Source organism: Anabas testudineus, chromosome 18 (genome assembly GCF_900324465.2).
Source record: "Anabas testudineus chromosome 18, fAnaTes1.2, whole genome shotgun sequence".
In the NCBI taxonomy this organism is placed as follows: domain Eukaryota; kingdom Metazoa; phylum Chordata; class Actinopteri; order Anabantiformes; family Anabantidae; genus Anabas; species Anabas testudineus.
In genome coordinates, this window is record NC_046627.1 from 21618025 (window position 1) to 21644133 (window position 26109).

At 37.8% G+C, this 26109-nt stretch overlaps 2 protein-coding genes across 2 annotated transcripts; one reads left to right on the plus strand and one right to left on the minus strand.

The window, feature by feature from the left end:
• The first annotated feature begins 1209 nt into the window (after positions 1-1209).
• On the plus strand, positions 1210-12336 carry LOC113157333 (solute carrier family 12 member 3-like). Its single transcript, XM_026352763.1, has 28 exons — positions 1210-1291; positions 2360-2556; positions 2702-2855; positions 3225-3353; positions 3503-3578; positions 3799-3894; positions 4038-4177; positions 4312-4422; positions 4533-4644; positions 4833-4963; positions 5051-5135; positions 5652-5809; positions 6151-6258; positions 7190-7313; positions 7432-7533; positions 8076-8231; positions 8358-8457; positions 8760-8871; positions 8953-9084; positions 9334-9440; positions 9694-9776; positions 9873-9941; positions 10142-10246; positions 10435-10546; positions 10868-10954; positions 11570-11705; positions 11808-11875; positions 12198-12336. The coding sequence occupies exons 2-28, from the start codon at positions 2381-2383 to the stop codon at positions 12334-12336; spliced, it is 3108 nt and encodes a 1035-aa protein (XP_026208548.1). The 5' UTR covers positions 1210-1291; positions 2360-2380.
• A 7739-nt stretch (positions 12337-20075) lies between these two features.
• On the minus strand, positions 20076-22935 carry LOC113157525 (macrophage mannose receptor 1-like). Its single transcript, XM_026353078.1, has 4 exons — positions 22907-22935; positions 22094-22471; positions 21530-21868; positions 20076-20863 (listed from the first exon to the last, which is right to left on the minus strand). Exons 1-4 carry the CDS (start codon positions 22908-22910, stop codon positions 20517-20519), a joined length of 1068 nt encoding a protein of 355 aa, XP_026208863.1. The 5' UTR covers positions 22911-22935; the 3' UTR covers positions 20076-20516.
• Positions 22936-26109: the final 3174 nt, after the last annotated feature.

Here is a 26109-nt window from a genome sequence, read left to right on the forward strand (position 1 = left end):
TACTGAAAAGCTTACAGAAAGTATTCACCTCATTCTCACCTTTTTTATCCTGGATTCCACTGATTTTACATTTTGTCATGTGTAAACATCAACAAGAACATTGTCTGTCTAGACACCTTATACTGTCCCCAGATAATATGTTTCTTTGGTGATGCTGGTTGCGGTAGCTGTGAAAGGATTTGATTGACGTTTTTGGTGTAAAGCCATTTGGATGAAGAAATAATCATTTAGGGTCTGTTGTAAAAAATAGTCAAGACAAGAGAACAACACTACAGAATAGGGGGCCCTCATAATATTTTTAGTGTGTATCTTGTAAAAACAGAGTTTGATCTTGTGCATTATTGATGTAAACAGTGCTGGGTCACAACCAAGCAATTCTTAAAAAAATGACGTAGGTTGACTCAGCCATCAAAAGCCAATCAGATCAGCTGCTGTCTCATCCTAACACATGAGAAAGTATTAAGAATTAGGACCTACTAATTTAGACTTTTCCTAGAAACATTAAACTAAACCCACTTTTTCTAGGACAAAATGTTCAGGAAACACCATCCCCACCAAAAGAACTACTACTGCTACTCCTAATAATAATAATACTGATGATAATGATGTCATATGATAAAATAAATGAATAAAGATACAAAAAAATTTTAGTAAATGTGTTTTTCTTCTCACCATTGCTGTGTCAAATGATCATTAATAGAGAAGAAAAATAGACAATGTGTGTTTTACATAGAATTAACACCCCACAGTGCACCCAATTTACTTTTCTACACCAAGCGCTCACTTCATAGTTTCAATCCAAAGAGTTTAAATCCAGAATTACTCAGTGCAAGTTTCATGACAGGCAATGTGTTGTGTGACAGAGATGTATTTACAGCTACCAAAACATAGACGTGCAAAACAGAAAATATAGGAGATTAACAGGGTATAGAAGGGAAAAACATTGTCAACAGACACTGTAAATATGGGTTAAAATATTACGTGTTATCAATTAAATTAAGATTTAATGCTAAATGATGACAAGATCTTGTTTGATTTCTGTCAAATTTCAGCTTTTCCAAAACGGCTTCATTCAGAAGCAAAGTTATTACATACAGTTATAGTGTCAGAAAGGCGTGTGCGCTCATATTTGTGTATCCGTGAGGGGGAGGGGGGAGGATAAGGAAGATGGGAGTGGATTTCGCCCTTCCACCCATCCAAGGTATAAATTTCAAGAGACTCAAGTGTAGGCTAAAAGAACATTTTTGATCTGTTGTTGAGCTGCTTATTCACGTGGAATAGTAAAACATCTGTGAGTACTATTTTTTTACTTACTATTTATATAAATTAGATATTTTAGTGTCTCTCCATATCATAACCATTAAAAGCTTCACTCACATTTAAAAGTAGAATGTATATATAATGATTTAATCCATCCTGGTTTATTCTATGACTTTTCTCGGTATGTAATAAAGTTGACAGTAACCGTATCTATTTTTATTTTGAGTCAGTTATTAAATCAAGCCATATAATCAAATCAGTCACAAAAATTATCCCATTCTAAAGTTTTACTTATCTCTATGGAGCTTTTAAGCCTCTTTCGACTCTGTATTTTTGGCTTGATTCAGTCAAAGTGAGTGACAGCTGGTGAACTTCAGGAAGTGTTTAGCTGCTATATATTCTAAATGTTACTGCTCGCCATGGTCAGAATGTGTTGCATGTGTTCAGGGTCATGTCTATTCAGACATTACATCTGTGAAAGGTTTACCACGATCTCACATCCTGTTCTCACCAGTCCAGTATCTCAGAAACACTTGGACTGAACCTTTAGGCGCTAATGTCCACTTGAAGGACGAGGTCAAGGTCAATGTGACCTCACACCTATCCCATTCTTTTCAATGCAGTAGGTCAGAAACACCTGGAGTAAATTTTATTATATCTGACACAAATGTCCACTTAGACTCAAGTAATAAATCTAGTCTAGTCTAGACAGACAAACAAGTAAACTGCAACATGATTGGTTTATTATACGTCCGGGAGGCTATGGCTGCAGTTCTCTGAGTTGATAACAGTTAAAAGTAAATAATTATGAAGACTCCAAATGAAGGCTACTTTAGCAATACATATAAATAGACTACAGGTAGTACATGGTAACATGTTTCTCCTAACAACAAATTAGTGTGATGATACGTCAGTGTTGTGTTTTCTGTAACTTGGGCCGCAACATTGTTAATCTCTAAGAACCGGTGTCTGGTCATTTCTGCATTGGCAAACTTTATCATAATCTAAAGAAAGAAACAACCTGATTTGCAAACAAATTTAAAACGTGCCAACAGTTGAAAATCCACTCTTATCAACCCTTCTGTTACATGTTTGGCAGTTGAATCTGTGAGACGTGCCGATGGGGCAACTAACATCCAAGCGCAATAGGTTGGACCCAGGCATCGCTCATGCCCAATCATCAACCAGTGATGGAGGTCCTCCTACGTACGCTTCACAGCATTTTGATGGCAGCAACCAGAGTCAACATCCAAACCTCCGAATTCATCGTATGAGTATAATCTCGGACAATTCAAGGTTTGTGTTATTTGCTTATAGGGTGAATTTTCAATTATCAGATCAGATCTTTAGGAGCATTTCTCCCATATAAGGATTTTTTTGGCCAAAGTTTCGTTCCACTTATTTAAAATAACACTTTTTGTTTGGACCTCCTGTCTGACAGTGTAACAGACCATAAGGGAAACATGGAGCTACAGAAGTCTTCCCTGTACAGGACAATAGACAGGGTGCCAAAGCTGGATCATTATTCTAATACACTGCCACATAAGCAGGCGAAGACCCGACCTTCTCTGGCGGCTCTCCGCAAGGCATTTAAGGCAAGTCCTCAAATCATCTTTAAAAACCACATCTCAAAGCACATTACACCATGCAGTTTAGCAGACCTGTGCTTATAGAAGTGTCAGTATGAGGATATTATACCTGATGTGCTTTTTAGTTTTGTAGAAAACATGAACTTAATTATTTGCACAAAAGCCGTAAGATCACTGTACATACTAAATGCATTTGTAATGCTTTGCATTGAATTTTCTAAGTTAAAGGGCATCAACTGCTGTTTTGAGTGCTCATTGCTGTATGTGTAACTCAGTTTTGTGAAAACACTGTATCTCTGGTTGACAGTATGAGATATAATATCACCAATGCTATTTTCATTATTAATTTAATTAATATTCACATTTTTTATGAAGGACGCAGAGGGGGGTAGTCAGGGTCCAAATGGCACCGCAGGCTCCGAAGCTATTGAAGGTGAAAATGAAGAGCCAACAGACTCAAAGCCGAATGCTCCTGTTAAACTGGGCTGGGTGGTTGGGGTCCAGGTAAGCTACATGGGTGCATTTGTGTAATATGTTTTGTTATTAACACATTCACGTAAAACAATCCTACAGTCATCAATAATTTACATGATATAATCAAGTTTTGAGAAAATCTTCAAAATTAATATTTTTTAATTTTACTTTTATCACAGATTCGTTGTATGCTGAATATCTGGGGAGTTATCATGTTTCTACGCCTGTCGTGGATAACTTCTCAAGCAGGCATACGTGAGTCATTCATTCATTTCTCCTGTTGAAATACTCCTACTACTAGACTAGATACAGCATTACATCATGTTAACCCCAGTTGGTTAAGTTGGTTTATCTGTTTTTACTTAACCAGGTGTGACAAATACTACAATATACACAACAATAAGATTATCTTTACAGTAATCTGATCATTGTAGCATCAAATTAATCAATAATACTGTCTTTGTTCCTTTCTCAGTGTTGACCTGGGTCATGGTCTTCCTGTCTGTGACAGTGACCATAACAACTGTCCTCACTATATCTGCTATTGCCACCAATGGAAAAACAGTATCAGGTCAGTCACATCCTGGGCCTACAGATCTGTGAAAAGTCAGTATCTTGGCTAATGTTGACACTTGTCATTTCAATTATGTATTCATTAGAGGGATCATGATATTATTTTTAACACCTTCTTTTGTTGTCTACAATCATTTTCAGGTGGGCCGTATTTTATGGTCTCCCGTTCTCTGGGTCCTGAAATTGGTGGGCCAATTGGTCTGATCTTTGCCGTTGCCAATGCTCTGTCTTCTGCTCTAAATGCGGTTGGGTTTGCAGAGGTGGTTCGTGATCTGATGGCGGTAGGTATTATCATTTAACACAACATTATCTAACACCACAATTTAGAGACCAGGATGTGCTGTCACATACCTATAAGCACCTCAATATTGTATTAAGACCATCTTGAAAAATCAGGACTGTTCTTTCAACGTAGAGCTATGGTACTACAATTGTCGATTCAACTAATGACGTCCGTATCGTGGGGGTGATCACGATGACTGCTCTTTTGCTCATATCATTTGCTGGAATGGAGTGGGAGTCAAAGGTAAGCACTTCTTGACACATCTCAGTTTGCTTGCTTAAACTGGCCCAATGGACCAGCTTCTTCTGTTTTTACCTTTCATATCATCTCCTTTATTTGTGTCCATGTCTCAGGCCCAGATGTTGTTCTTCGTAGCTCTTATGATCTCATTTATCGGCTACACAGTGGGAACAATCATCCCTCAGACACCGGTGAAACAGTCTCAGGGCATCTTTGGATATAAGAGTGAGTTTGGAGATTTCAGGAATATACAATATACAGTATGTGTTAATAATATTTATGTAACAACAACAACAATGTAAAAGTTATATTTTAAAGAATGCTTCAAGTATTACAGGAGATCTGTCCAGAGGTTATGTTATGAGATTTAACATTATTGGAAAACAATAGACTGGTTTGTTGCCCATCTCCAGGTGAGATCTTCTTAGCAAATCTGTTACCAGACTGGAGAGGACCCAGTGGCGACTTCTTCCAGATGTTTGCCATTTTCTTTCCCGCCACCAATGGTATCCTGACTGGGGTCAACATCAGTGGAGACCTCAAAGTATGATAATAAAAATAAACATATGTCTATCTTACAAAATCTACATGACCGAACTCATAAGAGTTTTTTTTATTTTGCTTTCTGCAGGATCCTAATGTTGGTATACCTAAAGGCACTCTCCTGGCTGTTTTTTGGACTACACTTAGCTATTTAGCTCTTCCCATAACTGTTGGTGAGCAGCAACACATGCATTTTGTTTAGATGTCCTTTGTTAGGTTGGTTTATCTGAACCTATAGACAGGTGTAACAGAGATGCTAGGTATAATCTTAGTTCAGATGGTTAGATTAGATTCAACTTTATTTTCATTGTGTTCATATTGCAGGTACAGCTTGTGAAATGCAGTTAGCAACTAACCAGAAGTGCATACGAGTAGCATTGTTGACACATAATAGGGTATGAGCACAGACCTATTTGTGCATCCAGCCAGTATGTCCCAGTTTATTGTGTGTGTGACAGCTGCATTCATTTACACATATCAAATTCTTGTACAGAGTGTCTGTATTTTTGCTCTACGTACATTGAGATGACTGAGGCCGAATCCAAACAGATTCAAAATGTTATGGATCAGAAAAGTTAAAGGAAAAAAAAAAACTTTAACACTGTCAGCAGCAGTACGCAGATAATAGTGTGTTGGTTTATTAAAAATGATCACGAAACATGAATGAAATATCATGCGTTTTCCTTCAGGGTCATGTGTTGTGCGGGATGCTTCCGGAAATATAACTGACCACATCAGCGCGAACTTTACTGGGCCCTGTACAGGTCTGGCATGTAACTTTGGCTGGAACTTCACAGACTGCATCAGTACACAATCTTGTCAGTATGGTCTGGCCAACAATTTACAGGTACCATTAAGTCCAAGTGCAAAAGGTCTGTTGTATTCCTTCCTTTAATATATGAAATCTATATATTTTTACATTTATTTTAATTTTCAATTATTTCATTGGATTAGTAAAGAGAGACGCAAATATTAACATACAGTTGCAATGAAGGATATTCAAGCCACATTAAAATTAGGTGTGTCGGAAGAATCTACAAACTAACTCAGTCAGCATTGTATAACTAGACACCAACGTCTGGCAGTGATCCTGAAAAATCTTAAGCTGCTTTTGTGACCATGTCTTACTGCAGGTTTTTTTAGTCATTGTTTTCTCCATGTGCCTTTTACAATGGCTGTTCCAAACAGGTACTGGGACAGGTTTCAGCTAGCTTCCACCTCATCACACTTGGTGTCTTTGCTGCCAGCTTGTCATCTTCTCTGAGCTATCTAGTGTCTGCTCCTAAGATCTTTCAGGTAACAAACTACATGCTAACCTCTGTTATATATTGACACATAACTTACTTGACCCATCTGTCTAAATATAATTTTTACATCTTTTAAAGTCGAAAAAACACAAAAAAAAATGTATTAATAGCCAGACAAAGCCCCATGGAACTATGAGATTGTTTCAAGGTTTCATGAATGATTCCAACCAATCATTCATGAAACCTTGTGCATTGTTGAGGCCCCTAGGTTTTGGAAAGAGGAATTAAATTTCATGTTTTCTTTATATCAAAAGTAGTGGACAATCAAGCAACTTTCAAACTATGCCTCAGCATTCAATCAATATTTACCTCCACTAAAGGGACTCCAGTAAACAGGATGGAAAAAAAACAAAGAAATCAGGGAAGGCTTCAATGCCATTTCAAAGGGTTTCATAACGCCTAGAAAAGCTGTATGCTGTGTCTTTGCAAAGAAAAGGGAGGCAAATTCTGTTCAAAATAAACCAGGCTGTGGTTCAAAAATTTTGAAATAGTTGGCACACAAATTTTCCCCTGAACATCTTAGAAAATGGTGTTAAGTTTTGAAAGTTTGCACTTTGATCTGATGAGACCAAACCTCAGCTGTTACGAGACTTGCATGCTGCTTTTGTTTGGAAATGAAAGGATTTGCCAAAAACACCTTTCTGAGAAAATAACTTTTCCTTGTACAAACAGCAGCAGCTGTTGAATCAAGTATCATCAGATTGTGACAGGTCCAATGTACAAATCCATGTCTGGATTGATCATATTTAATAAGGAATATTCAATTAAATGTTTCCACCTCTCATGACAGCTCTTCATTTTTGCTTCATTTTTAGGAATTGCCAAGAATAAAAACTGTAAAATGTAACTAAAACTAACTAATGTGAACTATGTTTCAAAGTGTTGTTTCATAAGCTTATATTTCCTTCCTTACCTTCCAGTGTCTGTGCAGAGACAACATATACCCGTATATTGGATTTTTTGAAAAGGGTTATGGAAAAAGTGATGAACCGCTCCGAGCCTATATCCTCACCTACATCATTTGCCTCATCTTCGTTTGCATTGGTGGGTGTGTTAAATGAGGAGAAAACAGTTTGAGGACTTCTTAGAAGTTTGTTATTACCTGTATCCAACAACAGATTTGTAATGTGCACTTGTATGTCATCCTTCTGTATCATCACAGCCAAGCTGGACATCATTGCAGCCTTGATCTCAAACTTCTTCCTGTGTTCCTATGTTCTCATAAACTTCACCTGCTTTCATGCTTCAATCACCAACTCCCCTGGTGAGTTATCTACTTACACTTTCTATTATATATACATACACATAAAAAAATGAAGTTGTTTTGGCAGTTTGGCAGCACTGTTTTTCAAAATGACTAACTACTGACGTCAAACATGGTTGAAAGAAACTGTAGGAAAAAGGGAAACAAACAGAAGATTTAGGCATCATAATCACACATTTGCTGGTGACTACTGTATCATTCCATCTAGTATTATTTCATAGCTTTTATAAAAATCACATCATTAGCAGCTTTGTTTTTGATACAAGCAGCAGTTTCTGTGACGCCTGATGGGGGGTTATCTCAAAGATAAAACACCTTAACTGGGCGTTTTTAGGTCAGAATCATGGTTAGTGGCCATGACTCAACTACATCCTATCAATTCAGTTACATTTTTATAAATGTTAATTTGGTTAAATGGTTATGGAGGTCTCTAAATCCACTTTGATTGTTTTGAGAAGCGTGACTGTGTGATATTACAGTGTATACGTTATTGTATTTTAAAGTGACCCATAAACCTAAATTTGTCATCGTCATACCTTTAGGTTGGAGGCCTTCTTTTAAATACTACAATAACTGGATTTGCATGTATGGAGCACTGTCATCTCTAATACTGATGTTCCTGTTGACCTGGTGGGCTGCCCTTGTCACCATCATCGTTGTCTTCCTGCTATTTCTATATTCCAGCTACAAAAAGCCAAGTGAGTTAAAAAGAGAGTATAAGAGTATTTTAACTATGTCTACACTATTATATCTTCTGCACACACTCTCTCTATGTTATTAATGTGCACTTTCACTGCTCAAGTGCACTTTTCTTCAATCCACAGAGGTAAACTGGGGATCATCAGTCCAAGCAGGGACATACAACATGGCTCTGTCATACTCTGTCTCTCTTTCTAGTGTGGAGGATCATGTCAAAAATTTTAGGTGAGCTTACAATAATACATGACAGCTGATTGAGAATATGTGCAATTCTTGCCAGTCAGTGTGTTTCTATGCACTTAAGTAAGAGTCCCCTGATTGATTTATTAGATTATGCAAAATTGGTGAGTGTTACATCTTCAACACGAAATGCAACATTGTGGTCCAGTAGACAAGACATTGTACAGCATTACATTATTTAGCTGAACAGCATATATAGACATAAGACATTATGTCTTTCACAGTTGAAACTGGTGAAAGTGTTGACTTGACTCCCTGACTTTTCACCCTCATGTGTTTTTTGTCAGACCACAGTGTCTCGTCCTGACCGGGCCCCCAAACCAGCGACCTGCACTGGTGGACTTTGTTGGCTGCTTCACCAAACGTACAAGCCTCATGATCTGTGGAGACGTAATCATGGTTAGTCTCAACAAATTTGTTTCTAAAAGAAATGGATAAAAACGATTTACAGATAATCTTTTGAAAATCTGACTCCTCTAGGAGGAGCAGCAAACTCATCCACAACGTACAACAGATTGGTTGGTCAAGTGGATGAATAAGAGGAAGGTGCGCTCGTTTTATACTCCCATCATGGCAAACAGTCTCAGAGGTGGAACTCAAAACTTGCTGCAGGTATGACTGGACACTCATTTGAGAAGCTGTGTGTGTTTATCTGTGGGAATTATATTTAATTCAGTGGATTTATCCTGTGCCAACTCACAGCAAAAGTAAACCAAGCATTTTACAATGTCAGGTTTAAGACCTTACAGAAAATAACAATACAAACGTATAGAATTATACAGAAAACCCTGGATTTTAAAAACTAAAAAGAAAACTAACTAAAAGAAAATATTGTTGTTCTCATTTGCTCTCTTTTTCAAGGCTTCTGGTCTTGGTAAATTAAAGCCCAACACTCTGATCTTGGGCTTTAAGTCAAACTGGAAAGACAGTTCTCCAGATAACCTTGAAGATTATGTCAACACCATATAGTGAGTTGGTTATTATTAGTGTGGCATTAAAAAAAAAAGCAGGAAAGATTTGCAGTACAGACATTATTTTTTCATCCATTCTAAGTTAAATGGTAAATAATGATTTCATAACTTGCTATTGTGACACAATTTAATAAAATAAAAACAGCTGGATCTAAAGATGTGCGTTATTAGATATTACTTGTAATGATATGATGATCTTGTCTTATAAAATCCCTCCTCAACTTACTTTTTTTTGTTTTGTTTTGTCCAGTGATGCTTTTGACTCCAAGTTCTGTTTGTGTATCTTGAGGATGATGGATGGGTTGGACATCAAAGACCATTTTGATTGCGAAGGTTGGAAACTATACATTAATTAAACATTTCTCTAAGTTCTTTGGTAAAATAAGACGTGCTGTGTGAAATACTTAAAAGATGTAATGTCTCGTTTAGTAAACCAGGGCTTTGAGAGTTACGAATCTATTTCAGTTGATGACCCTCCACCGCCTGAAGAGTTATCAGGTGAGTGTGCGCTGCTTGCTACCATAAATATTAGAATTATATTTTTTGAGGACAACGTTTTGACTTTTTTAAGTGATGTTCTCTGCATCATCAGAATTTCATATTAACATATTGGACCTCATGTAACCCAGGTTTAGATCTATGTAGTAAAACACAACAACTGGCCCTACACCTAACTTTTCCTCCTCTTGTTGAATCAGCTGAGGGCATCTCTGAGAAAAGCGACAGTGATCAGATCAAGACAGTGTTTCAGAACGACCAGGGGAAGAAGAACATCGACATTTACTGGATAGCTGATGATGGAGGTGAGCCCAGACAGAGGTTAGATGTGGCAAAACAAGTACAATACACTGGGCAAATATGACATTAAATGCATATATAAGAATTGTCCCTGATTAATTTCTTCTTCTTTAGTTAAAAACATTTTTCTCCCATAATTGAGATTTGAGTTGGTTAATTTCTTCAGCTGTCATCCTTCTTTTCTTCTTTTAAGGCCTGACACTCCTGGTGCCTTACCTGCTCACCAAGAGAAAACACTGGCGCAAGTGTAAAGTCAGGGTCTTCATTGTGGGAGATGAACAAAACATGGAAGAACGCCAGAAAGAGTAAGTGTTCGTTGTTCTGATTTCTGAGATAAATGGGGTGATTTCCAAAAACTTGAAAAGAAAAATATTTAGCTTGTGTCTTTTTCAAATCAAATCTCCAAATTTGTGCACTGCACAATTTAATTTCGACATAACATGATTTTTACTTTGAATATACGGTGATCAACCACCAGGTAGTTTAATGTTGTGGAGGAACATTCTGACAAATCTTCAGCTAGACCCCAAGCTGCGTTTGCAACATGTGTTCTGACTCCTGTTAAACAGTTGTGTTGTCTTATATAACAATGTGCATGACGTTAAACCGGATTGTGTTTGTTTTAGAATGTTGGAGCTGCTGAAGAGGTTTCGCCTGGATTTCCAGGAAGTTATAGTCATGACGGATACTGAAAAACAGCCAAACCCCAAGAAGTACGTTGAGACAACCTTTACGTTAACTTTGAGAATTACAACATGCACTGAAAACTAGACAGCTGTGCTGACACAGGAGGACACCTGCCAAAAATGACAGGTTGCTCTATTCACCATCTTACAAGATGTCGAGTTTAAAGTGTGTTTTTTATCTTGCACAAAACAAACGCACAGGATCTCAACATCTACTATTTTGTCACTGCAGCGGCAGATTTAAAGAAGGAATAAAATGTTCACCTGCTTTCTTGTGGAGCATTCAGAGGTTTAGCCACTAGGAGGCAGACTTGGCTCAAACGTTCCTGACTGTAAACTGAATTTCTTCTTCATAAACTCTCTGAACAGATTAAACCAAATGTCTCATTATCTCTTCTTGTGTCTGCCTCTCATACTGCTGAGATTACTGGCATACTGCCTCATATTGCATCTCACAAACATGTAGCAAACATTTCTAGAATCATTGCAAGTTACACAAGTTACCATGATATGTACGTGAACAACCAAGTACACGCGAGTGCTTGTTATTTTGCTGCTGTTAGGCTTATAATTACAATACATTTTTGTTCATTCATTATGATACATTTATATTTATAATTTTGTTTGTTGTTATTATTTTAGCCTGAACAGGTTTGTGGACAGTGTCGCCCCTTTCAGGCTATTTGATGAACAAAAGGAAAGTGCCTCAGTCCAGGAGTTAAGAGGAAATGCCCCATGGAAAATATCTGACAAAGAGTTTGAGGCCTTCAAACTTAAGGTATGTGTGTCAGATTCTGACATCGTTCTGTTAAATGATCCTTTTTGTACTTGTTTTGTAAGTTTGAGCTTGTTCCTCACTTTATCCTCCTTCGTCTCACAGTCTGAGAGAAAAGTGCGGCTGAATGAAATCATCAGGAGGAATTCATTAAATGCTGCCATCGTGCTTGTGTGAGTACAGTATCAGTACAGGACAAGGTATACAAGAAAATGTTACAGCAGCAGCCTTTTCCTCAAAGTGTTTGGAGCACTACTGAGGCCATTATAATGTTGAGGGGTTGACGCTGCTGTAACTAACTGGAAAACAAGTCCTACATTGACCTGCCTTTGTGTATGAAGGCATTGTCATGTTAAAACAAGAAAGAGCTTACACCAAAGATATCGAGACATCATTTATAAAATAATAATAATGCAGAACTATTCAGATTTCCCTGAACTGGAACTTACAGGATACTATTTTGTTCTGTTCATGTTCATGTGTTGGTGTCTCCAGGAGTCTTCCTGTGCCACAGAGCGACTGCCCAAGTTCTTTCTACATGGCCTGGCTTGATGCTCTAACGTGTGGCCTCCACTGTCCTGCACTGTTGATACGGGGCAACCAGGAGGACGTCCTCACGTACTACTGCGAGTGAAACCTCAATCTCAGAGAGAGAGGAGTCTTATAGAGACAGATGTTTTAAGACACTGAATTAAAACAATGTCCCGGAAACAAAGTGGAAAACAGACATAAACCTAAAGAGTTAAAAAAGCATAAGACGTGTTTGTACAAAGTGTGCAACTAGTGCCAAGTGTGATAGTTTGATAATATTTGAATATGAAGAAAATATGTGTTATCTCTCACCCCACACATACAAACAGCTCTGTCAGTGAGCGTGGTACTAACTAAAAAAACATATTATTCACAAACACTCGAAGACACCAGCTCCACGGTGGCATGAACTTGCTTTGGTTATATCTTGGGAAACTTTTCTGTTATATCAGTTTGACCATATGTGTTTATGTTTTTCTCTTTTTTCCTATTGTTGATCATTTGTGGTTTGTGACAATCACATATAAACTGTTATGATGGTTTCCGTACTTTGTTAATGGTTAAAATGAACTACTCACATCATTTGATAGTGCGTGTGTGTGCATGCTATGCAAGTTAGGTTTAGAGCATTGATTTTGAGTAGCCTATATATATTTAAAGAATATGCTAATAAAAAGTCATAAACAAAATATTGTAAATGATCCTGTAATATTATTTCAGTCTGAAAAGCTGGTACGAGACTAATAATCAGACCGTATCCTCATCTGAAACAGTTAAAGTTTTAGGTCCTTTTAGTTGAAACATACAGTAACTTAGAACTGCTCCATTTCTCTGCTGGTTCCTGGCGCTACGTTAACAAACTGTGCACATTTGTAGCTTCATGTAGTTTATATAGTTTTCATTTAAAATGTCAACTTTAGAAATCCAGCACGCAAAATGTGTTGTAATAAGTAAGAAATACCAAACATGGACATGCTTTCTTGAACTGGGTTTTCTTAAGAATCTGTAAAAATATCAAGTCAGCAGTCTTCTCTGTCATTGAATATGTGTGTACTGACTGAGAAATACAGAGTGTTTCTTCTGAATGAATACTAAGTGCTATGAAATATTCTAATAATTTGAGATACTGGATTTCTGAGTTTCATGAGCTGTAAGAGGGCAGTATGGTGGTTCAGTGGTGGTTAGCACTTTCACCGTACAGCAAGAAGAACCCAGATTTGAATCCACAGGTCGGCAGGGTGCCATTCTTTGTAAAGTTTGCATGTTCTCCCTGTGATTGCTCAGATTTTCTTCAGGTGCTCCGGTTTCCACCCACCTTTGAAGTACATGCATGTTAGGTACTTGGTGACTCTAAATTGTCCATAGGTGTGAATTGTCTGTTTCTGTATGTCAACCCTGTGATAGATTGATGGTTATTTTCATGATTAGAATTTTAGAAATACAACAAATTGCAGTCCTATTGAATATGTATGCATTACTCACAGGGCAGTTTTTCCACCTTCTAGGCTAGGATAAAGGATGGAAAGCGAATGTTGAAACAGTACCACTTTAAATATTTCATTTTACATGTAATGACTCTTGAATTTGAAGATTTCACTTAATAAAATGTGAAAAGTTTCACAATGTCCTATTTTGTTGAGATGCATCTGTATAAACTACAAACTTCTTTAAAAGTAATACACCAGCAAAAGCAGAAAGTAAGTCTCCAGTGCTCAAACAGATTAAATTAAATGTCTCATTATAACTGAGAAAATCAGCTTAAGTAATAACACAAAAGACATTTAACTTAGCACTCTGATGTTGCTCCTTGATGTGCTGATATAGATTGTGAATAATACAATATTGAATACTAAAAATGATGCTATAAATATAGGCGAGGTTCTCTTCAGCTTCCTGAATATCAATATTTGAATATTAAAATGTGGTGGTTTCAGATGGATGTTCCTAATAAATAATGACTCATTTATAGGATGAGTAAACTCATATCACTTAAATGTTAATGGAAAGGTGCATTTAAAAAAAAGTATTTTATTATTCAGTGTATGAGCTATTTACACTGCCTCTACAAGCCAATACTCTTATAAAGAGTACCAAACAGACGTTGTGGGTCCTTGTTGACCTTACTTTAAGCAGCCTCGAGAAGTCAGACTTTGCCCAACTGTCTGTGTGAAAGTTTCAAATGTGAAATAGGTGTGAAATTTGTTTAAGAACACCTGCTGCAGTTATTCCCAAGTACACTGGAGGAATCAAACAGATGATTACAGTTCCACTGGCTTCAAGTAATACTGTGAGAAATTTCAGAGTTATCTTTGACCTGGATATCTCCTTCACTTCATACGTCAAAGAAATCTCTAGAACCGCCTTTTTTTACCTGAGAAACTTTTGTAAAATTAGGAGCATCCTGTCCCAAAGTGATGCTGAAAAACTAGTCCATGTATTTGTTACTTACAGAGTGGACTATTGTAATTCATTATTAATAGGATGTCCCAATAACTGGGAACCAGCTCCCAGTTCAGGTTCGGGAGGCAGACACCCTTTCTACATTTAAAACGTTCCTTTTTTATAAACCTTATAGTTAAAGATGGATCAGGTGACTCTGAACCATCTCTTAGTTATTCTGCTGGGGGAACTATACTGACAAACTGAGCTCCTCTCCTTTCTCCTATATCAATGCAAATGCCACCATTGCATGTCATTAACTTTGTGTCTTCTCTCTCCTGTAGTTGTGTTTCCTCCTCCTCTCTGTCTCCCTCTCTCTGTACTTTTCTGCAGGTATCCTCGGCCTGGAGCTGTACATCTCCATAATCCAGTTGACCTGCCCATTGTTATTGTTGTTGTTGTTGTTGTTTTTGTAATATGCTGTTCCTTTCTCTCTCCTCTTTCCACTCACCCCAAGGACCACTATGACGTACAAGTGGTCATTTGTTTTGATGACAAAATATAACTAGTCTTTAACTAGTGTTTTCAGACCAATGGAAAAAATAATGTGTAAATAAGACAATATTTAACTATTGACTTGAAACTGCTCTGCAGCCATTTAGCTGAGCTGCCTGTCGACTCTCCACAAAGACAAATTAAATCAGACTGTGGCCTCAAGTGGGAGCTCAACATCTGCACCTTTACGCTTTCCAAAAGATCAAACGTTCAGAGCACAAGGCTGAAAACTGTTCTAAATTACTGACACAGATATTTAGTTGTTCATCTTCATTAGAGATCAAGATCAAACATGTGAAGATGTTTTCTTGCAGCAGAGGGTGGTGAGTAGGAAAGTGAAGAAACCAGCTTTGGTTACATGATAAGGTTTAACTATTTATCAGTAATCAACATCTCTATGATCAACAGATGATAGTTAATACAATATAAATCTACTAATTCAGATTCTAATGAGATTCTGTGGTAAAATTGTAATGTTTTAAATATTTGTTATTCCAGTTTTTCTCTCTTGCTAAAACACTTGTCACGGTTCCGGCCTCATCCCCATTCTGTTGGGGTTTTTTGTCTCCCCCTGGTGTTTCCCTGGTCTCCCTTCCTCCACTCACCACTCACCAGACTCCTAATTAACTGACTCATTTCACTTGTGTGTCTCTTTTGTTTTATAAACTCCCCTCAGTCTTCTGTTCATTGCTGGTTCGTTGTCCACCACAGGCCCATCATTCCACTCCATGATTCTGGTTTGTCAGTCCATCAAGTCTCTTCACGTTTGTTCGTTGGATCCCCTTGGACTCTTCTTTTGTTTGTTGGACTGTTTTCCCCTTCTTGTAAGTTTGTCTTTTGCCTGCTACTGCAGGGCCTTTTTCATTGTTACTTTGTATTGTTTCGTTTGTATATTTGTTCACATTTTCCTGCCTTTATTTTTTATTTTTTTACTTTGTATTTCTTATTCAGTGAGTTTGTTGTTCGTCTTCAGTAATGCATTGCTTGGTTATTTGGTTCTTTGTGTTTGGTTTATTGATACATATTTTGTCTGCGTTACTGCAGGAAAAATATGTATGCTGTTTCTGCTGTTTTCAGTTGTCACTTTGTATGTCAGTTTATGGTTTTGTTAGTACCCTAGTATGCTACTGTGTTGTTTCGGGTCTCTTTACGTTGTTACTCTGTTGAGTGTTTGTTGGCTCCCTGCGTCCCTGTCTCCTGTAGTTACCCGTTGGTCCATTCCTTAAAACACTATAGCCAGGCTTTTGAACTAAAATATCTAAACCATAATGCCATTTATCGAAACATACACCTAATTCCCTAATCTCTAAACAATATTCCCCTGTTTTGACAAATGACACAGATTTGTTGACCCAATTACTGCAACGCTCTTCACTCAAGACAGCACAGGTGAAAACATCAAGAGTCAAAATTGAACACGCATCATTCAGATCCTTCAATAGATGGATAAAAGAGCCCAAATTAGTTCTTTGAGTTTTGGAACAATGGATACAAAGAAAATTAAGGTACAGGAGTTTTTCTTTCAGCATGGTGGTGGAAAGTGTATGACCAAGAAACAGCATGTCTGAGGGCAGAGGTTGTTTTTTCAGCAAGAGTGAATGGTTTTGAGTGTAGAGCTTCGTTTTGACCTGAAAATAGTATGTTTGGAGAATTGGGTTTTGGAAATTGTATTTACTGATTTCAGAATATGAGGCATAGTTTCAAGAAGTGTGTTTAATCAATCGAGAAAAACTGTAATAGCAAGAGCAGACTGTTAGTCCAGTTAGGTGTCAGCTGACCATTACACTAATATAAAAACAGCATATTTTATTCATTGCTCTCTGTTTACACTTGTAATGCACTCCAAGTGTAGGGAATTTTCCATCAGCAGCTTGTTGAAACTTTTCATTTTAATGCTTACTCATCGAGGTAATTTAGTTACGTTTTAACAGCAGTGGGCTCCAATGACATCAGTACAGATATCAAAATGTATAACTGCACCTTGTCGTCATTTGAATATTGAAATATTGAGGTCTATAATGTCTATCGTACAGTAGCTAGGAGAGGATTCATAGATGGCAAGAATATGATTCACGTAATGTAGCAGAAAAAAAAAACAGTGGAAAACACTTCCCTTTTCAAGTTGCACTTCTTGTTGCCAGATACTATAGCTTTAGCTGATGTCACTAAATCTTCATTTAAATGTAAAAACGAAACTTTTTTGTTCCATAATTGTACTTGTACCTCTGACTCACCTCTAATGTAATAACCATGATGTTCTTTGTTTTCAGGTGGTATGGTGACGACACAGGCATATTTCAAGATGACAATACCACGACTCATCTGGCTCAAATTGTAAAAGTGTCACATATCTAGGATCCCACTCCATTGCCAGAGATGAGAGTCGAAGCAAATAGAAATAGAAGAAAGGCTTTATTGGAACAATACAATGTAATGGCAGATACGGGGTTCCACAAGCCAGTCGTCGTAGGGAAACAGTGTTGGGTTGGCAGTCTGTGAGAGGAGACAGAGTTATCCAGAGGCTTGCTGGAGTCTTGCTGAATTAATACTCACAGGTTCGGCTGGATGTCGAGATAACAGACGCCATGGGCTGGGTGACCCGGAAGTGTGAGCCAGGGAGCACTTCCGGCGCGAATGCCAAGATGGCGGGCGACCTCCGGTGTGACCACCAAGATAGCGGACGGCGGTGGAGCACGTGGCGTTGCAGAGGCCGAGGAGACAAACTGGCGAGAGACAGAGTTATGCTTTGACCGTCTTGACGAGGGCAGGCCAGGGGCCAGGGGCAGTCCAGATCATACGTAGAGTAGCCGTACACCAGGGGCTAAGGTGGAGCAGCTGAGGTCAAAACACAGTCTAAGTCTTACACTGAAAACGGTCTCAAGGGAAGTCCAGAATCCAAAACAGAATGCAATCCAGGTCATGCACAGCAAGCAAATCCGAGGAGAATCCAATATCCACAACAGAAAACAGTCCGGGTCAAAACACAGGGAGGTCCAAACAGTCTGAGCAGGGAAGGAAACAAAGAGGGAGAGAACACATCAGAGGAAAACACTCGCAGAACCAGAGGGGTAGACGGGAAGCAGGGTCAGGTCAGGCTGGTCCAGTGAGGGGGAATCCGGTAGAGAGAGGGTAGAAGGGGTGCAGGTTCGAGAAGGGGAATCAGGCAGATACAGGTCCAGGTCTGGTACTGTGAGCAGGGGGAATGATGGGAAATAAGCTGAATTTACAGCATGACGGGTCAGGCAAGAGTCAAGTCAAGTCAAGTCAAGAAGCTTTATTGTCATTCCAACCACATATAGCTGAAGCAGTACATAGTGAAATGAGACAACGTTTCTCCAGAACCATGGTGCTACATAAAACGGCAACAAGACAAACATGGAGCTGAGGACTGCTAAGTTGTCCTAGCAAAACACATAAAGTGCATCCTGTGCAACCTAGTGCAAACAGTGCAGTAACACAAAGAAAAAGTGCAGACAGACGTCAGAAGACAGTGCAAAAACAGAACACAAAACAGCAGCGACCAGTAGCGGAAATGAATAAAATTTTACAACTGAAAGATGGAAACATGTCAAATCTAGCGAGTGTGTGTGTGCTCAGTTCAGTTGTGTGTGTCGAGGAGCCTGATGGCTTGGGGGAAGAAACTGTTCAAAAGTCTGGTTGTGAGGGCCCGAATGCTCCGGAACCTCTTCCCTGATGGCAGAAGTGTGAAGATTGGGTGTGAGGGGTGGGTGGGGTCGTCCACAACGCAGGTAGCCTTGCGGATGCAGCGTGTGGTGTAAATGTCCGTGATGGAGGGGAGAGAGACTCCAATGATCTTTTCAGCTGTCCTCACTATCCGTTGTAGGGCCTTGCGATCCGAAACGGTGCAGTTCCCAAACCAGGCAGTGATGCAGCCGCTCAGGATGCTCTCAATGGTTCCCCTGTAAAATGTAGTCAGAATGGGGGGCGGCAGATGGGCTTTCCTCAGCTTCCTCAGGAAGTAGAGACGCTGCTGGGCCTTTTTGCTGATGGAGCGGGTGTTGAGTGACCAGGTGAGGTTCTCCTCCAGATGGACACCAAGAAATTTGGTGCTCTTGACGATCTCCACTGACGCTCCATCGATGTTCATTGGAGAGTGGTCACTCTTTGCTCTTCTAAAGTCAACAACCATCTCTTTAGAGAGACAGGGTCCAGAGCATGCAGAGTCCAAAAAATCTAAAATATTTCAGTCCAAATGAAACGCTGGATAGTATCTGGGAATAGAGGTTAGACTATCTGGCAGGGGAGAAAGGTGAGAAAGGTGTATATGTAATGTGGAGGAAACCAGATGCAATCAATCAGGTGAGTGAAGGTAATCAGGCTGGGAAGAAGAAACAGGAAGTTGCCCAAATTAGGGCATGGGGATAAGCCAGGCAGCAACAAGGCTGGAACCATGACAAAAACAGTGGTTCAGGGAGTATGACACATCATTTTCACACATTGATTGGCCACCAGACCTTAACCTCACAAGATCTTGGTGAACAATTACAACTCTGGACAAAAAGTGTTGTGACATAGCAGAAAGTTATTGAAACGATGTGAATGTGTGCTGTTATCAAAGCTAAAGGTCCAGCGAGTGTGTGACTGTTGTCACACACACACTCGATGTGGGGAATGCATGTTTTAATTTATTTCTGATATTTATGTTTTTTGCTTTGATCTGTTTTTACTCTTGGAGGAGGCTTTGAGTTAATGTGCAGGTGTTGTTGTTTCACTGGACAATAAAAGTGACAATTGATCAGTTTAAGTAACAAGTGTCATCAACCATTACAATTAAATCAGGAGCTTTTTCTGATTCGTTTGTGTCAAAGAACTGCAAATCAAATACAAGTGATTTATGACATGACAACAATATACAGTAATTAATGTTTAGTTAAGTTTAGACACAAACTCAATGTGACCAAAGACATTGACTTTACATAATAAAACCATAACACCATCACCAGATCTTAACCAACACTTAGAAAATACAAACATGTTCCATTAATGTATGACAGCACAATCACAGCAGTTTACGGTAGATAAAAACTTATTATCTATATTATATAACTGGATAAATGAGATTAATTCACACTTTCAAAAAATAACTGGTCACTGTCATCTGACATTTAAAGATCATTCAGGTTAAATCAGAAACAAAAAGATGTCACAAACACACATCTACACATCCTTAGTGCAGCTGTTATTCTGTTATTTTTATTTTTATTTATTTTTTCCTAAAGTTGTGATTACTACATATAATTTGCTACATATACAGTTTAAATCTCTTTTAATAAAGGACCACAAACAAAATGACATGTAACTAAAATCTCCTGTGTGTTAATGAGAGTTTTAATTCTTAGAACAGATGAAATTAAATGTCTCATTATCAGGTTTTTTGAACCACTGATTTCTTCCTCCTCTCTCCATGACTGCAGACATGTCACAGTCATCACTCTTTACACCTGAAGCCCAGTTAGTGTAGCTGACGACCTCATCACTGACCCAGAACCAGAAATCCAGAGTGCAGGTGTAGCGCAGTCCCAGCCAAACAGATTCAGTTGAGGCTTTCTTGACTCTCTCTTGGATCCATCTCTGCTCGTCCAGGTTAGTGATGGAGACCAGGTCATAGTGTTTCTCTCTGCAGTAATTTAAGGCCTCCACCCAGGTTTTACACTCATTGATCAGGATCATTTTATCTGTCAGACATGAACACAGGAGGTTCAGATACAACTGTACGAATATGAAATTTGATATGTTAATATGACTCATTCTATCCTTTGCCAATAAAGTAAAAACTACAATTAGCTTCATTTGCACAACACCCTACTTTGATAACAATTACCACAAATTCTTAACCATCAAAAGAATAAACAGATCATTTGAAATAAAAATGTAGCTTCACTGACGTACAGCTGGATCATGTAGTGGTAAAATAGTGAATGAAAATCAAGTTATATTCAAATCAAGTGTGATTGTTTAGCACATTTAAAAACAATTTGTCAGGATTCAGGCCTCTGCCCCTGTCTGTTTGTTATGCTTTTGTTTTTGTTCATTGCTCCCTCTCCTGCCACACCCATGTATGGACTTCCTCCACTCTTCTCTCCACTCACCAGACTAATTGACTCATTCATTTCACCTGTTGGTCTTGTTCTATAAGTATATGAGTCTGTGTGTAATACATGAATATATTATACAAGTTTCACTTTTTGAACAGAATTTGTGAAATAAATCAACTTTTTGATAATATTCTAATTATATGACCAGCACCTGTCAAACCAACACATGAATCAGTTGGTTGATCTGATGCGTCAATGACCCTCGTAAAGAAGAAAATTGTTTAGTTAGATCTTCATCAAACTCACCATCATAGCAGATGAAGGGTTTTTCTTCATTACAATCAGCAGAGCTCCATTTTCCTGCTCTGTTTAACACAGTTGTAGCACATGTCTTGTTACTTTGTCCATCAACCAAATCTTCAACATATTCCCAGTTTCTGAAAGAGAAGCTGCTCCCATCTGACCACCTCCAGGTGTCTCTGAACACACCGATCCACACATCACTTCCAGACTTCACACTGTTATCATCCAACTGATCAAGTCCACTGACCAGGTCTGTGTGATTTTCTCTGCAGTATCTCTGAGCCTGAGGCCAGGTCAATGTATAGCTGATCAAATGAAATGATTTGTTGGATTGTTTTGTTTCTGCACGAAAAAAGTTGGATTTTATCACCACAGTTACCAGAAAGTAAACAAAAGGAAAATATTTAATATCTGTAACTTTAAAAATATATAATTTAACCATGTTGTTAACGTTTGTAAGTACACAAAGAAATAATTTACATGTCCAAATAGAAAACAACTGTTAAACAGGATGATGATGTACTAAAAACACATAATATAACAGCATTATTAGTAATATATTCTCACCACTGTAGCAGATGAATTGATATTTATCATTACAGGGGAAGTCACTCCATTTTTGATCGTTCATCAATACACAGTTCTCTTGACGTCCTCCATTATCATCTGGCTGTCCAAGTTTCCATCTTGTCTGAGTTTCTTTGAACTCCAGTCCTGGCAGAGACCAGTACCATGTCCTGTTGTTTCCTGGGTAGCTGTGCAGACCAATCCAGGCTTCAGTCAGAGTCTCTGTAGACTTATGGAGTCTCTCCATGTCTGTCATGTTAGACACTGTGGCCAGATCTGTATATTTCTCTCTACAGTATTTCTGAGCTTTATCCCAGGTCTTATTCTCTCCAATAACGTGGTACACATACAGGTGACATGTGCAGAAGAAACTCTGACCTAAAAACAAACAAAATTACACTCATTATTTTAGACTCGTTTCTTTTCTCATCACACTGTATGAGTATTTTACATTTTATTGATAAAGAAATGTGTTGTTTAAATCTATGAATGAATCCAGATTCATATTTAGCTGTTTTCTTCCAGAAGAGGAGGGTGATATCAGGACATGATGTACAGTATAACACAACACGTGAATGAGAACAGTTCACAGGTCAAAGACATTTTCATTTATTGTTCTCATTAAAACTACTTTGATTAGAGTGATGGAAAAATCAGACATATTCTTATCAACAGTCAGATACTTAAAGTAAATTTCAGGGTTAATCAGCTTGTTGGAATATTTCACTCACTATTTGACTTGTTCTTTCTGTTTTCAGTTGTTTTATTTAAAATGGTAGTAGAGCTGCTGTAGATGACATTTAATCCACTTACCCATCAGAATGAACAGAAACAGACTCCACTGCATCTTTTCCTGCTTTCAACTGAAAACAAAGTATAATTAATTACTTACTTCAGTGCGATTGATTAATTGATTGACTTCACCTTGTTAGAATGTTGTTCTGAAATGTATCTGACATCCAAAGACACATATTACAAAACAAAACATTTCATTAACCAACATCACACATTTTCTAACATTGATCACAAACACCAACATTTATCACGAGACCTTTGAAACGTAGCTACAGTACAAACACTCAGTGTTTAGTCACTGAACTTTACTGAGAACCAAACTCTGATTCAGCAGTTTGACTGAATTGTTGACAGACATTTGTTGAACTCGTACACACACACTCTCAGTACAATCAGATTTGATTAATGGTTCATATTCAGGAATGAATTTCAGCTCTTGAACTTGTCTGTAAGTAAAATACACATAACTCTCTGCAGCAGGTCTGAACTAAAAACACACACAAATGTATATAATAGAAATATATATATTTTATTACAATAACATTTACAATATATATTGTTGAGATCACTATTCACCACAAACTGTTAACTTACATCTGGTCTTTTCTTCTATCTCCTCCTTCACTCTGATGCTTCTCCTTGTTGTGCTGATCTAAACTGTACATAACTAACATCTCTACAAATATAGGTTGGGGCTCTCTTCCTGGATGAAAACATTTGAATAATATTATAATATGGAGGTTTCAGATCTCTGTAAGATAATGATTCATTTACAAGAACAACAACAACATATCACATGAAAACATACGGAAACAACTGGGGAGAGGATCCTCTTCAAATGTTACAGTCTCTGTAACAATTTCTGTGTTTTGTTCTGTAAAATAGGACACGTTTGTGTAATAAGTGTAATAAGTAAGTAATGTCTGTTTAATAAACCAGGGCTTGAGTGTTATGAAGCTATTACTGGAGGAGGTCAGAGTCTTCATCATGAGAGATGAACAAAACTTGCCAGAAAGAGTAGATGTGAGTTAATTAATGTTGATCTACACACTGCAAACGACACCCTCCCACCTGAAACTGTGCTGAGCTTCAATAACAGAATAATCTCCTGGTACAGCATCTAAACTCCTGTTATCTACCTCAGTGTCTCTTTGCTCCATACAAACTAGACCCACCTGTGTCCACTTACCCAATGACATCAAATTCACTTCCGTCTAAGGGTTTTCCCCTCCCTGATCTACTTACATCACACTCTCCACTTTAAAAAAAAGGACTCATCCTTTCACCCTGATCCACTCAAATCTCAAAAGTATTTGATTATGAGCTGTTAGTTATAATCACTGAAATTAAAACAATAAAGGCTTTAAGTAGTTCACTTGACATGTAATGCATACAATATAAGACAATATATATAAGTGTTACTTTTTTACTTAAATTATGAAAACAAAGTTTTACAATATTATAAAATTGTTTTGATAAAGTGTAAATTATACAAACACATGGAACAGATCAAATCAAATGTCTCATTATCAGGTCATGTTGTGCCAGTACCCAATTGTTATTAATTGTTAAATATTTATCCTCTTCCTGTTTCCAGACATTTTATTATTGAGCTCCAACACATGTGACCTGCAGGTGAACTGTGTAAAGAATAAAGTCAGCTTGTTGTTTAAAGCTTCATTTACCTAGTTTCCTGGGAAAAACCCAGAGAGGCCTGTGTATCAGTCGTACCTCTGTTGTCTGTCTGATAGTCGGGTTGAACATCTTTGACCAGTTTGATTGTGAAGATTTGATAGTAAACTCCTGCATTTCATTTTAACCAGTTTAATGTGAGTCCTCAAGTTAAGAACCAAATTTAGCCCATATACTTTGATCACTGTTTCCACTATACAACAATAAATATTTAGGGGACCATTGAGTCTGGATGCTTTGTTGTGCTTGAAAGTTTTGCTTTTTCAAGTGGAGTATGTGTTTTTATCCAGGTGTTACTTCACTTAGTATACTTCACTTTAAGAAATGTTTTACAAGTCCCATTTGGTTTGTATCATATCCCACATAATTCTCCTTTCAGAAGAAATGGGCCTGGATTCTTATGAGTTAAATACAACTAGAGTGGATTTTAACACAGAGAGTCTGTACTAGATCTGACGATGGTGCCAAGTGTCAGGGTTGTGGTTTTTGGACCAAATTAAAAAGTTTAAGTTCAAGTTCAAACATCAAGATTTAATGTTAGAAATAGGGAAAAAGAGCTCTGCCATGAATTCTAGAAGATGAAAACATAACTTTGTCTGACGTCTATATGGATGAAAAAATAATAAAATGTCCACCCATTTAACTTTTTAATTTCTTTTGTCAGATATCTTTTGTTCTGTTCATGTGTTGGTGTCTCCAGGAGTCTTCCTGTGCCACTGAGCGACTGATCCAGTTCTTTCTACATTTTCTGGCTGGATGCTCTAACGTCCTGCAGTGTTGAGACGAGGCAACCAAGAAGAAGTCCTTATTTATTCCTGCCTCAGACTGTGATGTCTTAAGACATTAAATTAAAACAGTAAAGTTAATTATTTTCTGTAACATCAACTTCACTATAAGTGTTTTTTTTTCTCTTTTTTTATGAAACATACTGTTTCATGTGACTGTACTTTATATATCTGGTTAAAGTGAACTACTTTGTTTAATAGTTAATGTGTAAATGCAAGTTAAGATCCCACCATTGACTTTGTGTAATCTATATCACTAAATAATCTGCCAATAAAAAATACGTATTGTTAATTATTGTTATTGTTCTTACAATAGAATTGCAGCCAAAGGTGGTGTGGGACTGAGGACAGCACACACAGAGGCCATACAATGCAAACGGTTGGGTTATTTTTGAATCTTGAGCTCTGTTGAACTAATTCTGGACATGAACTAAATACACCTTTACAGTTCATGTAGTTTGACTTGTTTATCATTCAAAATACATCACAGTATAGCATCAATACTGCATCATCTACAAGTCTACTGAGGAAGACACACTGTCGTAAAACTTCATGTGTGAACTACTTTGTGAGTTTGAATATTTTTCTCCTGAAAAAAACAAACAAACAAACAAACAAGTGTTTGTCAGCAGAGAATTAGTTTTGTGTTAGATGTTCAGCTCACATATAAGAACTTTAGTGCTATTTCACACAGATACCCATCAGCATCAAATGTGACTAAACCAAATATGGCCTCTATCAAAA